The sequence below is a fragment of the Sebastes umbrosus genome, chromosome 8, assembly GCF_015220745.1.
Source record: "Sebastes umbrosus isolate fSebUmb1 chromosome 8, fSebUmb1.pri, whole genome shotgun sequence".
In the NCBI taxonomy this organism is placed as follows: Eukaryota; Metazoa; Chordata; class Actinopteri; order Perciformes; family Sebastidae; genus Sebastes; species Sebastes umbrosus.
Genome location: NC_051276.1, coordinates 22,523,684 through 22,540,623, shown reverse-complemented (window position 1 = coordinate 22,540,623; position 16,940 = coordinate 22,523,684). Strand labels below are relative to the sequence as shown.

At 44.5% G+C, this 16,940-nt stretch overlaps 1 protein-coding gene across 3 annotated transcripts in view; it reads left to right on the top strand.

Moving 5' to 3' along the window:
- The window catches only part of dtx1 (deltex 1, E3 ubiquitin ligase), a 51,985-nt gene that overhangs the window by 17,955 nt on the left and 17,090 nt on the right, over nucleotides 1–16,940 (top strand). For all 3 annotated transcript variants that reach the window (XM_037778322.1, XM_037778321.1, XM_037778319.1), the window contains exon 3: nucleotides 10,398–11,145. In XM_037778322.1, coding sequence (XP_037634250.1) covers nucleotides 10,398–11,145 — 748 coding nt within the window. The remainder of the gene's footprint in view (nucleotides 1–10,397; nucleotides 11,146–16,940) is intronic.

Below are 16,940 nucleotides of genomic sequence, written 5' to 3'. Positions count from 1 at the left end.
GAAGAAATGTTGTGATAAAATAAAAAGCCTCTGTAGTGCACGGAGGGATAAGCAGGAAGGAATCCCAGAAAATTAGCAAAATGTCATACCTCAGAAGGAAACGTTGAAATGTTGTCAAATGCTGCATCGACCAAATAAGCTGTCGCCGTTTTCAGTTTTGTCAGACTGCGAGCCAGATCTGCTGTCTTAACTGGAGAAATTAACATCGCAGGATTTCACTTTCCATGTGTGAAAGTGACTCCTCTCTGCTAACAAGGAACCTGTTTCACTGTAACCCTGACACTGCTCCTTGGCAGTGCTGGCCTGTGTCATGTGTAGCCAAGGCTGCAGGTTTTTGTGTTGTTGTGTGTGTGTGCGTGTGTGTGTGTGTGTGTGTGTGTGTGTGTGTGTGTGTGTGTGTGTGTGTGTGTGTGTGTGTGTGTGTGTGTGTGTGTGTGTGTGTGTGTGTGTGTGTGTGTGTGTGTGTGTGTGTGTGTGTGTGTGTGTGTGTGTGTGTGTGTGTGTGTATGTGTGCGTGTGTTATAACTGTGCCTGGAGCTGTGCCTCCTACTCCCTTGCCTTGGTGACGGCATGGCACGGCGCTGACACGCTAACGAGGTTCCTGCTGGACGTGATGAGGCTGAAGTGGTGTGAAGTGGATGCGGCGAAACACACATAGGCACACTCACCTCTTCAGCGTGTACCTCTTCTGGTGTTCTCACACACACACACACACACACACACACACAGTCACATGTGCATGAACTGCTAACACACACACACACATAGTGAGTCAGAGAGCATCCTTGGCAGAGCTGAAGCTCCTCAGCTGAGGACGGTCACGACATTCACAGAGTCAGAAGGTTGTTTCAGGGTCTGTTGTTTCACTGCGGTACAGGAGCTGGCAGGTAGACAGGACTATAACTTCATTTTCTTGAGATTTTTTTTTTTATCCTCTCTGTCTTTTTTTTTTTGTTACCCCAGTAACTGCAAACTCTGCACAAGAGCCCGGTAACTGGCCAGCTCCCCGGGCCAGGCTGTGGGAGAGTTTGGAGAGTTGAAGGGGGCTGAGGATGAGGACGGTTGCAGTGGGAGTTAAGCCACTTTTCCTCACCACTTTGTCTTGCTGGCAGCAAAATTGTATTAGCGGGGCCTGTTTTACTGCAGTGTTCACTTTCTAAGCTCGGGCAGAAGTGAGACATCCTCTTTTTTTATTGTTATTTGGCAGAAAACCTCCACTCATCACATGCTTCCTTCTGTATCTACTTCCTCCTTCCTTACTCACGTAGCGTTCCTTCTCCTTCATTTTCTCCTTCCTCCCCTTTGCTTGGCCCTTCTTCATCCCCCTATCTACCCCCTCCATCTTCATTCTCTTCTCCCTCCTCTCTGTCTTTCTCCTTTCCTTCTTCCCTCCTTTCATTTATCCTTTCCTCTACCCTCGTTGACCTTCTTTCCAATCCCCTTTTCTCTTTCTTTCCTTTCCTTCTTCCTCTCTCCTTTCCTCCCTCCTCCATCAGTGTCTCCCCTTGCCTCCCGACCAGCTCCCCCGCTTTTTGTTCATCCATCACGTTTGTCGACAAAGAGGCCGAGGACGCTTAAGGGAATCCAAGTCGCTATTCACTAGTGCAGCTCATTATAAAGAACTGCATTCTGGGAAAACGAAAGTGTCATCTCAGTATAGGAAATGAGCTTTAATGTGTGATTCTGTGAGAGAGGAGCAGGGGAGCTGCGATATTGTAACGTATAATGCTGTTAAACCAGCTTAATGCCAGACTGTCATCCTCATTATTATGGTCTCTGATCTCTGGGTATTTGTTAATGAGCAGATAATACTCTTACAGATCTCGCCGACTTTGATGTACAGGTATGACAAGGCCTTTTGAGTAGGAGAGTTTTACATCCACAGCCTCGGCGGTACAAGCGTTAAAATGAAAAGTTCACTTCTTATCAGATCTTTTTGAGCCAGATGTTTTCTCTGTCTGTGATGCATTTTTAACCGCTCCGCAGTATTCTGTCTCTTCACCATCTCTAATTGGGTGTATTGTTTGTGAAGGCCTTTTTGGGAGATGAAAGTCCTTTTTTTTTTATTTCAAGCTGTGCTCTGGGGTTTATGTGAAAACATCAAACGCGCTTCAATTATTTTATTTCCCCCATACTGTAGAATTGATTAGCATATTCATCATGTGCTCACTATTCATATGTAGGATATTATGAAGGCTGTATGATGATAATTCACGGTCGTCGGTGCCCGCTCTGATGCTGTGCTGCTTACAGCTTTGTAGGTCTTTTGTTTTGAACAAAAGTTGATTATCTGTTAAATGAAACGAAGAACAACTTCCGCTGACGGAAAAATCTGAAACTTGTGCGGCGCCAAATCATGTTTTGACAGAGGAGGGCTTATGAGGAAGCCTGTGTTATGAAGCTGGGGAGGATGTGCAGCAAAGATGGCTTTATAATGCTAAGAAAATCTTCAACAAGACTTAGCGGGGATTCAGACTGAAAATAGCCCTGCGTTAAAACCGAGCAGGGGGCTGCACTAGTGGGGGCGTCTTGTTTAAGGTAGCAGTGAAACAATGAAACCTAATCCTGGCAGTCAAGTTTGAATAACAGATTCATTATAGATGAGTTTAAAGTAGGGCTGTCAATCTATTAAAATATTTAATCGCGATTAATCACATTGTCCATAGTTCATCACGATTTATCACACATTTTTAATGTTCAAAATGTACCTTAAAGGGAGATTTGTCAAGTATTTAATACTCTTATCAACATGGGAGTGGGAAAATATGTTTGCTTTATGCAAATGTATGTATATATTTATTATTGGAAATTAATTGACGACACAAAACAATGACAAATATTGTCCAGAAACCCTCACAGGTACTGCATTTAGCATAAAAAATATGCTCAAATCATAACATGGCAAACTCAAGCCCAACAGGCAACAACAGCTGTCAGTGTGTTGACTTGACTATGACTTGCCCCAAACTGCATGTGATTATCATAAAGTGGGCATGTCTGTAAAGGGGAGACTCGTGGGTACCCATAGAACACATTTTTATTCACATATCTTGAGGTCAGAGGTCAAGAAACCCCTTTGAAAAATGGCCCTGCCAGTTTTTCCTCGCCAAAATTTAGTGCACGTTTGGAGCGTTATTTGAACCTCTTTCGCTACAAGCTACTATGACATGGTTGGTACCAATGGATTCCTTAGGTTTTTCTAGTTTCATATGATACCAGTATCCTTCTAGCTTTAAAACTGAGTCCGCTACAGCCTAAAAATGTCAACTTGCATTAATGCGTCAATCCTTATCCCCTCCATACATCACGCCGATGTATATCGAAGTGATTATTTTTCTATTAAGTTTGGTTTTAATTAGTGACTTGATGCTATAAAAAGGGGGTGATATGTCATGTTTGGCAGCTCCAATTCTCTCTTGCTCACAAGCTGCGGCCGTGCTCGGCTCACGATTGGTTCGGCTGGGTGTGTGGGTGGGACATTGAGACCGTGGCTCCACCGCATAATCACTACTGCGCAGACTCTTGCTCCAAATGACATCAAATTTCAAGATGACAGCTGCTGTATCCGGGATATTTTGGATTCACTTCTGTACAATGGAAGGAAGTGGAGACGCATCTTTTTATACGGTCTATGGTCCAAGTTGTGGACTGATTGTCCGACTGACCAACAGACCAACGTTAGCCATTCATACAGCCTTGCTGCTATTTCAGTCGTACTCTTTCTCCTTCACCTGTCTCAGCATGGTGGCAATTTTCTTTGCTTCCAAGAATAACTTTCAACAGGTCTTCAGAGAAGGAGGACTTCTCTGTTTATGTAAAGTAAAAGTGAGAGTAGGGTGAGAACAACGCTGTGGTACAATCTTATAATCTGCCTCGTCGTTCACATAACAAAAAGCCACCGAGAAGAGGGGTGTTTCACACAAGCAACAAGCGGTGGCTGCTTCTTTGTGGCTGTAACTCAAGTAGAAATTTATGTTTCTGTCTCTGCTGTGATGAATCTCTCTTTGTGTGACTGGTGAAAATTGTTGCAAATTAGTGAGTCTTGAAAGAAGCCTTTACATTTTCTGTTGTTTCACCTAATTTGTCGCTCAAAATTTACTGGAGATGTAAATTTTCTAAAGTTTATTGTTCTTGCACACCGAGGAAACAGGACCTCCTGTCAGCTCTTTGACTGTCTGTGAGAAAACAAAGAAACAAAAAAATGGACTTTGCACACTTGCATTGGGTATTTTTCACTATTTTTTGACAGTTTATACATTTCTTTCTGTTCTGTATATGCAGCGTCTCTTCTCTGTCAGAGGTCTGCCCGTTCTCCAGCGGAGACAATAGATTAGCTATCTTTAAATACCTCTCAGACAGCATTGAGCCGTATGATGCTGGACCTGTTACTGGCCTTTCTTCTTCTGTAGTTAAAAGGAAAAAATGCAGCACTATGTTTTAATAGGCTCAACGCAGCCCCGGGGAAATTGATGAGGCTTGCCAATTATAAGGATATATTATAGAGCTCGATCCGGGCACTTCTCTCCTGCCGTTCCTCCCATAGCAGCAGCAGCAGCACCAGGGAAGAGCATTAACTACAAGGTGATGTGGGCCCTAATTCAATGACGCAGATTTTTGCTCTCTGTCCAAGTGTCGAGCGTCGTGTGAGAGCAGGATGGGGTGCAGTGAGTGACAGAGTGGAAAATGTGAAGAATGGCTCAGGGAGCCGGTGTTGGTGAGGAGCCAGGAGAGACGGTGGAGAGCGAGGGGGAAAGCTGGCGTCAGCAGCAGATGAGATGAGCGAGCGGAGGAGGAGTTGACTCTGATGGCGCTGTGCTCAGGGAAAGGAATAGTAGGAACGTTCACATACGGGCAACCCCTCCCCTCCCTCCTCCCCGTCCTCCTCTCACTACTCCCAGCCCCAGGGATGGCTTCCATGACAACAAAAACCTTTCCTCAGTGTTTCTGTGACAACAAAGCCTGGATCTCATGCATTTTGCAGCAGCTGTTCACGTATTACCTGTGTGGTAACACATCAGGTGCACGTCACTTTCCGACACTTTCCATTAAGGGTGTTTCCATCACGCTTTCCTATGCGACCACAGAGGTGTTGGTGTGAGTGGAACACACACATCAATAACCCCAGTGACAGATTTAGATAGGATTTATTGCTCACTGTGTGGAGTGAAGCAGTTTTACTCCCTTGATGAGTTCTAGCTAGAGAGAAGTAGATTTGGTCCCTCCATGTCGATGCCAGAATTTCACTCCTATTTTCATATCAGTTATTTGATTATTTAAATGCAAGCGTACAAGAGTAGATAATAATAGCAAAAATGTGGAAAATAATTTTTCTGGGGCTTATTAAAGGAGTCTGGGGTTCTGCTTTGAAGTTAAATCACACTGTATATCTTTAAAAAATACAGTATGTGCATTACTTGCATTGGTTAACAGTTCTGATAAAAGCATCCACCAAAATGAACTACAAAGCATCAGTTTCCAATCTGCTATCTTTCCGTTCAGCAGGCCTCTGAGGACAGTCAAGGAAGTTACAATGTAACGTTGCATATCCTTCCATTTAAAAGAGTGATTCAGACTTCCAGAGGAAAACAAAACTATCAAGGATGGATGCTGCCTCGGCCTCATATGGCGAACAGACTGCAGGAAGTTTTACCCCCAGCTAAGATGCGAGAGGGCAGCCAAGCTCACCCTGAACCCACCTGGCCCTGTGTGACGGTGGGGTTAGAGTCCCACTGCGAAGCCTGACGCGGCTGTTCATCACACAGCTACAGCTCACCCGAGGGGAACCGCGCTGGCGTTGGGCAAGGATAGCTTGAGGACATCGTGTGAGAGAGGACGAAAGGAAGTGAAGGGAGGGCAGGAAAGATGGCAGCAAAAGGCACATAGGGTCAAACAGGAAGTGGCCACTCTCGCTTAGTTTCCTGCTAGGAAGAGCGTAAAGGGTCACAGGGAGAAAATCAACATCTCAGGCCCTGCTTTTTGGCAGACGCAGGTACAGCAGTAAATTACAGCAGAATGGGAGGCAGTGTGCAGAGTGTCAGGCTGTGTGTTTTGAGTAAAACTTACCACATGAGGCCCCAGGACTCCTGTGTTGACGTGGCCTCTGCTCTTTCCTCTCAAGGTCCCTGCTCAGCAACCTATACAGTCCCTGCATAAGAATGCAAATATTTAAAGGGACTGTTACTTCTTACACGTATAAATCACCCCCGGGTGGTGTCCCATGCGCGCTCGCATATGCGCACTCGCGTGTGGCTACGCTGTTCAGCTCAGACTCCAACACAAACTACACGGAAGCACCAAAATCGCAAAGTTATATTTAGTGAAGCACGTCTGTTAAACAGTGTTGGCCACGGTCGGAGGACGCGGGGGAGACTGTAGCTTTGGTCTCCAGGGCGGGAGTCTCTGCAGTACTATGCTCCTCTGCCTGCCTGCTTGCATTCACTCAGCTCGCTCCACTCTCACGTGCATGCGCAAACACTACACACTGCAGAAGAGTTAGTTTAGCTCTAAGAATATCTAGTGAATGTACAATGGACGTTTGTGCAGAAATAAATGCTGCAGCTCCTCCAGACCAACAGAGGTTTCCCGTGTCTTGTGAAGTGACTGGGCTCTGCAGCGAGAAACGTTATCGTCTCCGACCGGGCGCCGGTGTCTCCCCTGTTCCCTCCAACCGCGGTTGGGAGGCTGAGGCAGGAAAAGCCAACACTAGGATCAGCATTGATTCATGGAGAGACCTTCGTCTGGTCAGCTAACATTACTGCCAAGCAGGTGAAATATAGAGTGATATTGTGGTTTTAGCTGACGTGTGTCACCTCACTGTTTTGAGCGATGCTCGTTCATGTCTATGTAGAGCGAGCACAAGCGTGAACCCGACGCTGACTTTCGTTGACTTAACAGCCACAGGTGTTGCTGTTAACAAGCATTTCTGATTCTAACAAACAGTCCCTTTTAAAGAATAAATCTGGGTTGCTTGAGCAACATTAAATGTAAGAATGACATTCTGTGGATAAACAAGACAGCCATAACTTTCTCAAAATGTCAAACATCCGTAACAGCGGGCTTGTTTACAACCTGTCTGATCGTCTTATTTAATTGTGGCAATGCGGTTGTTTTCCCAGATCTCAGCAAATGTTTTTGTGAGTTTGAATATATAACAAATAGAAATGATGGCAAAACTACTGAAATAAGTTGCAATACACTGAAATTATCCTTTACCAAGAAACATGACGTTGTTCAGAGTTCTATATCATATGAGCATTTACCTTTATGCTCGGTCTGTGACAGCCCCAGTTTGTGCCCTGCATGTCTTACATTAGAGTTACTGAGGATCTGATTTTCTGAAAATTTATATTTGTTGATCTTTAAAAATCTTGAGAAACTTTTTTATTGTGCAACAGATGTATTTTTTTTATCCAGATAGTTAGAGGAGTGTTTGAGGATTCTGGAAAAACTTTCAGAACAGCAGTAAGTCCTGTTAAATGACCTTCTAGGTTTAAAAAATCGCCGGGTATTTATTTTTTGGGGGAAATTTGGTGCTTAGCTCTGTGACTCAAATGTAATACATGGGAGTCACAAACCAGGGGTAGGTCTGTGAATGCTGAGCAAAGCTCCGTCCTCGCCTCACTTTAACTACAGTGAAGAAATCTGACTGCCAAACAGCCATCCCTCCGAGCCCACTGAACTGTTTATAGAAAATCTTTCAGCTGAGCACATTTCATGCATCAGGCTCCATCAGACCTCTCATGAACAATTAACAGTACTAATAGGCTTTCAAATAGAGATACCGTTTATCTCTCCTCACAAAAGTTGTTTGTACAAAAAATGTTTGAATTGATCCACATGTTGAAACATTTATGAAGCCTGTGTTAAACTTGCCACCGAGCAAGACTGTGTAGAGCTGAGCCGCAATCGATCGCGGCCAGAAAACACGCAGCCATGCTGAAAGTGACGAACCTAATTCATCCCTTAGGAGCCGCGGTGATAAAGTGTTCAGACGTGTGGCTGTAGCCCTCCACCGCTACGCTGAAAGTACAGAGAAAATTACTGACTTTTAGGGAATCAATGAGCGTTATATTCTGAAATTAAGGGAAATCATTATTATTTTCATTGTCATCCTCAGAGGAAATGCAAAAAAAAATCAAGCAATCAAGCAAGCTGTGAGCAGGCACGGCGGAAAAAGTTGTGCATGGCTGACTGAGTGAAGACGTGAGAGACACAGGCAGCTGGCTCACTGAGCAGTCATCTGTGAGTGTGAGTGTGTGTGTGTGATTTTCAGCCGCTCCAAATGAAATTAGCCGTCAAGCCGAGTCCTTTAGCAGCAGTCTGCAGCAGAGACTCAAGGTCAGACTCAGACGCTGATTCTGCTGATGCATTTTTATTCTCCGGAGCCAGCACCAGGCTGCCGGATGAGGGGTTACCGCTACCCACCTACCCCTCTGCTCATTCCCACTTCCATTCATCCCCTGCACGCACTCCCGTCCCTCCATTATCACCCCGGTCCTCCCTGGCAGGGGAGTGTGCATTTACCCGTTAAATTAGGTGGGGAAAGGAGGGGGTCGGAGTGCCTGGATACCCTTGCCGACGTGCGGCGGGGAGATGGATAGGCTAAGGTGCCCTGATTTCCCATGTGACTACAGTAATTGTGTTATAATGGAGGTGGGAGCTGAGTGGCCATCAGCAGAGGGACAGAGGTACAAAGCTCCTGGCTACGCGTCCCCCTCCTTCCTGTCGCCGTACAGAACAGTAGACCACAGACTGAGACAGCAGGGGATTGTGGGTACGATGTCTGTGTTCATGCAGTTTAATACACAGTCGGAGCTTCTAGAGGTGAGGGATTTTTACTAGCGTGTGCACCCCAGCTTGTTCATGTTTGTATCTTGAGCCACTGACTTAATGCTACAGTTTGCAACCACATTAGCCTCAGGCAGGTAGCGAAGTGTTACACCTCATCACCATCAGTTGGTCTAGTTGCCGTCTCAACACTTGTTAGCCCACTTGATGAGCTTGAAACTGAAGCAGCGTGAAAACTGCATCTAGCCTCTGCAGGCTGTTTTTCTGTAGTTGTCGTTTACAAAATTATTCATGTACTTCATTAATTGTTAAACATAACGGCAAATTCTCAGCACAAGTTAACAGAGTTTCAATGTCATGGACTGGTGAAAAGCAAGCAATGTTTTGCATTTGTAAAGTTTTACCCAGAAAAGATCTGGTATTTTTACTCATCAAATTAGAATCATCTCATTTTCTATCTTTCTTTTTAAGATTATTTTTTGGGCTTTCCTGCCTTTAATGATAGTCAGAGTGATGGTTATGAAAGGGGATAGACAGAGGGGATGACATGCAGCAAGGGGCCGCAGGTTAGATTCGAAACCCGGGCCGCTGCGGTAAGGACTCAGATATATAACCAGAAAATGACTTTAGTTGAAGTTAAAGTCACCTATTAGAATATTAATTGAGTAAAAGTCTTACTGTTTGATATTTACTGGACTTAAGTATCAAAAGTAATTTTCTGATATTAAATGTACTTCAGTATTGAAAGTAAAAGTATAAGTAAATGCTATTTATAAAATTGCAAGTAAGACCGAATTTTGAGATTTAGGAAGTTTATGAAGTTCACCTTGGTGATCTTTCAGTTCGAAAGTCACCGTGACAGGCTATGGTCACTCGCTTGCATCCGCGCATGTGTGACCATGCCCTTATTATTCCTTTTAACATGCACACCATCTTAAAAATGGAGGCTATATTACACTTAAAAAACAAGGTCCCCACAACCTAAAACCTAAACCACTTGCCCATCACGTGAATGATGTAACTTGCAAGCTAGGACCACTGATTCACCAAACCTGTTTGCTTGCAATAGTAACGAGTAACGAAGATGCTTAAGGGAAATGTATTCGAGTAAAAGTACACATTTTATTTAGGAAATGTAGTGGAGTAAAAGTGAAAGTTGACAGAAGTATAAAAATTCAAGTAAAGTACAGATACTCCCAAAACACACTTCAATATGATAAATACTAAGATACTTAAAGTACTGTAACAAGTATTATTACTTTGTTACATTAAACCACTGCTTGACCCACATTACAGACTAAAAGTCCATTCCTTTTTTTAATCTGTCTCCTGCAAGTCCTCAACTTTATGGAAGTGATATACTAAATTGCTGGAGTAAACTTTTAATGACTCTTTTAATGAGTAGCTTTCAAAATGAGAACCATTTTCTGTGGAAAAATTCATTGACTTGAATCTGTAATGTCATCAGAGGTGTCAAAGATGCAGAACACAGACAATCTGCACTTAAAAAAATGCAATGATGTTTATTCTGCACATTTAGTAGCTGACAATAACACATTTATTTTGTGATTGACCTCCTGTTCCCCCTCTCCTCTGTCCTGTGCTTTTAGGCACCATGAGACCAGTGCAGAGGAACTTCTACGAGCCGTCATCCGCCCCGGGGAAAGGCGTGGTGTGGGAATGGGAGAACGACAACGGCTCGTGGACGCCGTACGACATGGAGATCTGCGTGACCATCCAGAACGCCTACGAGAAGCAGCACCCCTGGCTTGACCTGACCTCTCTGGGCTTCTGCTACCTCATCGACTTCAACAGCATGTGTCAGACCAATCGGCAGAGCCAGCGCAAGCGACGCCTGCGGAGACGCATGGACCTGGCCTATCCGCTCATCATGGGTTCCATCCCCAAGTCGCAGTCGTGGCCCGTTGGGGCCAGCTCCGGGCAGCCCTGCTCCTGCCAGCAGTGCATCCTTGTCAACAGCACGAGAGCCGCCTCTAATGCTATCCTGGCCTCTCAGCGGCGCAAACATTACGGAGGGACAGCGGGCAACCCAGGCGCTGCAGGAACCCTCGCTGTAGTGCGGCAGAGCAACACCTTCGCTGGAACCTCCCTCTGGTCGCCAACATCCTCTTCCTCCGGCCCCAACAACATCAACATAAGTATGGGCGGCGGGCAAGCCAAAGCTGAACAGGTGCAGTTGCCGCTGTCCTCTGCCAACTTCCCCTGTTCCCCCGTGATGCCATCTCTTTCATCCGTCCACGGCCACCACGCTCTCACCATCAACGGACAGAACAACCTGAACCGGCCGGGCACCCAGCGCATTTCCATGGGCACTGCCAGAGGAGCCATCCCACCAGGGTAATGATGTCTGCAAACACAATCACTCATTCCCCTTATTTTCTAATTTGGATTTTCTGGAGTCTGTAGTAGCCTGTCTGTTCTTATAATGCGTGCATAATGCTCGGATTCGGTTGAATTTACAGTTCAGCTGAGGCAATGGGAGGATATAAAAAGCAAAGAGACAATCTCTGTTTCTGCTTGTCTGCTTCACAAAGCTTCAGCTTGCATGTTTCTGGTGTATTGTACTCTGTCATTTTCTGACTTTCTCTACCTCTCTCTCTCTGCTGATTTATGACTACTTGCATTAACATGCTGATCAATGGATCGGCAGAAAAAGCCTTGGGTCCAGCTGATTTTAGCGAGGAAGAACCCCTTTCTTTCACATGTGTGTCTGCCATGGTTGCTGCTCCATAATGAGCTTATGTTGGCCCCAATAGGCGTGAAATACTGCAGCTCTTCTGGATCGTTCTGTTGCCTCCGCTTTGAACTAATTTGTCACTATCACTCTACGCTGTGGTTGTTGTGTCATGGGATGTGAAAAATCTGACGCTGTATGTGGAATATCTTGATCTTTGTGTGTAGCCGTGTCTGTGTTTTATGGTTATGGTGTGTGTGCACGGTCAGGCATGTGAAGCGGGGCTCTGGTGTGGCTGTGGAAACCTATTTGCCATGGAGGCAGAGCTCCACTGGGGAAGAATGAATAATGGATCAAGGAAAAATGGGAGCTTCAGCTGAGCGCTCTGACCTCAGAGCGATTCAGCGAAAGGAGCCGAGGAAAAAGAAGTGTGCCTAGCGTTGTAACCGATACTTCAGTCCCCTATCCTGCTTTCTTTTACTAAAATAAACCCTCTCCTGATCTAATTTGATTCCATTTTGTTCTCTCCGCTCATGGGGAGAGACACACTTACCGCATGTTTGAATAATACTGTCCTTCACCCATCAGGCACACATGCTTTCACTTTCTGTGGCCTAATTCTGTGTCACTGAAAGGAAACGTGCATGAGGTTTTTGCTCATCATAGCAGGCCTTGACCTTGTTTTACACAGCGAGCAGGTGGAAATTGATCGGTGCAAAAGTACATGTGATGGAGAAAACCAGCATGGGATGACCTATTCGGGGACGTTTCGTCTGTATTTTAAGAATTCAGTGAAAGCTCAGGTGAGCGTGGAGTTGTGGATGAAATCTGAGTTTTTCACCTCGCAGCACAAAAGGTTTTTTTTGCGGGTTGGAGAGAGCGAGAGGGAGGAAGCGACATGGGGGGTGAGGTGGAGTGCGTCGGTTCCCAGGCGAGTGGCTCGACATACAGGATGAGTGTGGTTAACATACACGCAGCAGGACATGAGAGCTCAAACATACACACACAAACTGAAATGTGAATTCACTTGCGCATTCCCACGAGCGTGCTACAGACTTATAACAGAGGAACCCACACAGAATGTAAAACATCAGATGTGTTTTTCGCACACCCACACCCTAATATAACTGTTGCTGGGTGTGAGGAAGGTATTTGGCACGCTGTGGCTTGTTTACATGAGTTTATGTTGCTGCTTTACACACACTAACAACCATACTCTATCTGTATTTCTACCGTACATTTACATTTAAAAAAATACTCTTACATAGGATTGATTTCATCTGTGCAAAAGTGTGTTATTATGACCCCTGTATCATTGAAGATGTTCAAATATTGATTTTTTATTGTCTGAAGAAACCACTGGTTGTCAGCTATAAAAGGGGGGGGTTGTTGCTTCATGCATTGGTCTTGCCTGCACAAATATTAGAAGTGGCACCATCTGCTGGTTTGTGTAAACACATGAATTTATCTTATTACTGGGGTGACACAGCCCACTATATCACCACCCGGCCGCCTTCAAATGTTATAAACTGAAGACCTGTGAAACAAGGTCATGTATAGTAACGACAGATGCATGCTGCTATAGATTTTTTTGAATTATTTAGCACACACTTAACACTTCTGTTGCATGTGCCAAACACAGGAAACGGCCAGGGCTGCGGTTGAAAAGTATTTTTTGCTTAGGAAGGTTCCTAACGGAGTGAAATGACCCAGAATTATCTCAGTAGCAGCCATGATAAGAGCTGTTCGAATGCTCTAAATGCTAAGGAAAGGTGCTTCAATGCTTCCATTCTTATCTCCTTTAGCATAGGATACACTGGACCACTCTTTACCAAAGGAAAGGAGATAATGCAGCCCCACAATTCCTTGCGATTGCAACATTCAAAGCGACGCACCACTCTGCCCTTCATGAAAACAAACAATATGCTTATCTTGCATATTATTTTCTCATATACTAATTGGGATTCATGTTGAAAAATATGAGTGGACAGTGACAACCATTTCGTTTCACTTTATTTTTAATTATTTATTTACTTTGAACATGTAAAAACAAAACAAGAATAACAAATGAAATGAACAGTAAACATATAGCAAACTGTCAATTCACAAATAGTCAACATAAATAAATATTACATGTCTTAAAAGGAGTAGGAAGAAGTATAACCTACACATGGTCCTATCCCTTCTCTATAACTCGAACAATTAACTCAACATTTATCATATATTCCTTTTTTCATTTCAATTCCAACCGTGGTAATGATGTAATATTTCACCGGTTGTCCACGTTAGGTCAGATAATCCTTTATTATACAGTATGTTGATGTAAAGTGTTACAGCAGCAGAAGGACCTGTGGTATGTCGCTTTCCCACACCGCGGTTGAAGCAGCCGGTCCATGAAAGAGCTATTTAAGAACACACAGGGGGAAGCAGCACCTTTTGTAGTCCATCTTTGGAATATTGTAGTTTCACCACTCGCATCACGAACATCCGCCGCCGTCGCATCATAATTACGGAGCCTAGTGTAAGTGCAGTCTCCTCCTTGAATTCTCCTTCACATCTTTCCTTGACCTCATGACGTTTTCCATTCAAAGTCAAAGAAAAGTGGTTAGGAAAAGACATTAGGAAGTCAGTTTTTGACTTTTCGACCCCAGCCCCTTCTTTCTTACTTACTCTTGACTTTACTGTAAAACATAAAAGTATTGGGCTGCAATTTTTAATTAGAAAAGCAGCAAAATGTCACATGTTAGAAGCTATAAAGATTCATGATTACATGGAGTGATGAGAAGTGATTATATTGAATTATCTGTCTGTTTGAAAGATGAAGAAACACATTTGAGTAGAATGAATGCGGAAAGAAATGTCGCAAGATCTCTGGGGATTTTTCTCACGTCTTTTTTTTTTTTTGTCTGCCAAACCACTTCCTCTTGTGCACTTTCTTCGTGCACATTTGGTATTTAACTGGGTTGAGACATGCGCTGCTTTGTCTTCTGACAAAAAGGATAATTGTTGCTGCGTTTGTATGCTGCCATTGGCTGTGTTTACGAGTTCCACTCTGCTCGTGTTAAGACTGCTCGTCTGAGTGTTGGCCGGAGGGCTGCGTGTGGAGTGCAGAGATCATTATCCCTCGGCGGGCTGCCGCACTGCTCTGCTCTGGCGCTCACCACAAGATAAAATTAATATTGAAATTAATGAATAAATCATGAGAGCTCATCTGGACTAAACTGATGCAATTTGGAAATCCTTGGTGTCATTATTGCTTATTCTCAGGGCATTTCAGGTGCATTGGAAAGTGCATTACCCACATTGTAACCCCCACTCCCCCCCCAGTGTAGCAGGGGTAGGGCTTGCCTCCCGCTACTCACATCAATACGCAATTAAACACTCCTGGAGCTCTCTCTCTCCAACCCCCCTCTCACTGTCTTTATGGTGCATAATAAACAGATGAGGAGATATTAGTCCTCCGTCAGCACTTTCCTAACTAGGCCTAATGTGGCCTCTCTATTTGGGGAATCACATCGCTCTCAATCTGATTAAGTCCTCAAGGCAGGCTGGAGATTCCCCCAGGAAAGGAAGGATGATACTGAGCAGAAGACAGAAGAAGGACAGCGACCCTCGTGCCCTGACCTGACAGGGGCCATAAATAATGTGGTGTTAATGGGCTGGGCATGCAGTGGGCTGGATTTATCACGTAATTGCATCGGTTTTAGGTCAGAAATTACAGCACGTGAAATACTGCAATAGGAACTGGAAATTCTTCAGCAGCACACTACTGTCCTCTAGCAAAGGTTTGAGTGTAGCCAGGCTCGATGGACAGAAGGGAGCGAAGAAGTGAACACAGGAAGAGAAGAATTAGAGTTGGCAGGGCGAAAGAAATGCGGAGGTGACGAGGTTCAGTCTGGTTCGCTGAAGGTACCTTGTCTGTGTTGTGGTGGAAAGGTCAAAGGTCTGCTCTTGTTTACACTGACGATGAGCTATAATGGCTTGTAAGATGAGAGCACGAGCCAACGCAGCCTATTGTTCAGGATCATTGGATACTCTCTGCATTGACTCTAGCATAGAGAGAGATTAGTAATGACAATGGATTTTGATGCACTCCCAATGGGGATGGTGGGAGAGGGAGAGGATTAAGCAGCAAGAGGGAAAAGTTAAAGGGATAGTTCTGGTGTTTTGAAGTGGGCTTGTATGAGGTACTTATCCATAGTCAGTGTATTACCTACAGTAGACTCCGGTTTGGAGAAGACGACAGGAGTACCAGCACAGGAGTAAAGTAATGTACTGCTGTGGACGGGGCCGGCAGCAAAATGTATTTTAGCCGCCTAAAAGAAAGACCCACCTAAAAAAATATATAGCAGTTTAAGTGTACGCTATATTTAGTAGTATTTTTACCTTGCAGAAGAAGGTGGGTTGCTGGTTGACCGCTGCCTCGATCAGTTAGTTTGTTTGTGTTATTATGTGACTTAAGTTAGTTTGGATTCACCAAAGTCACACAATAGCACAAACAAATTAACCGATTGATGCAGCGGTAGACCAACAACTCCCTGGTATTCTGTGAGTTAAAATTGCAGTTTTTGTCAATGGAGTCTGGTGGCTTTAGCGAGAGCATAGATTGGTACAACGGCTACAGTTACCCATCAGAAAGGGCTGTCTGACGGCAAGGTACAGCAGAGAAAATATTCTAAATACAGCATACACTTAAACTGATATTGTTTTTTTTTTATTTAGGTGAGTCGTTCTTTTAGGTGTCTAAAATATGTTTTGCTGCCGGCCCCATCCACAACAGTACATTGCTTTGCTTCCGCACTATAACTCCTGTCTGCTTCTCCAAACTGGGGGCGCCGACCGTCATCGCCTGAAGTTAATACACTGACTATGGATAAGTACCCTTGAAATCAGCCAGCATTAGGGATTGTCAGTGGAGTGTGAGGAGGTGGCATGTGTCTTAAACCCCAGCGCTCCAGGCATAGCCAGGACAGACCGGGTCAGCAGCGCCTCCAGAGGTGCTCATTGCTAAAAAAAAAAAAAAAACAAGTCAAGGGAAAAGAGCTCAGCAGTGCGCAGAAAGACATGACGGGTGGCAGCTGCTGCACACAGGCTACAGGTTGACTGGCTGGTATCGGACGCAGCCTTGTATAACAGCAATGTCTGCAGTGCATAGATCTGTAACCACACGCTTTACAGAAATAATGTAGTACAGCACAATGGGAAATTGCTTGCAAGATGTGGATCTATCTGTCTCTATAAACACTGTAGATAAGTGTGTTAGCTTGTTTCTTTCGGTCTAGCAGATAATGATCATCAGTAGCTGCTGCCGGTGGATTTTTTGTGGTTGTGCAATCACATGGCGTGCAGCTGTTTCATCCACATTGCATATTTATTATGCAATACACTCTCCAGGCTGATGCTGAGATTTTTGCCAGAATTGGAAAGCAATAAAGATGAAAAGCATTCCTAATTAATG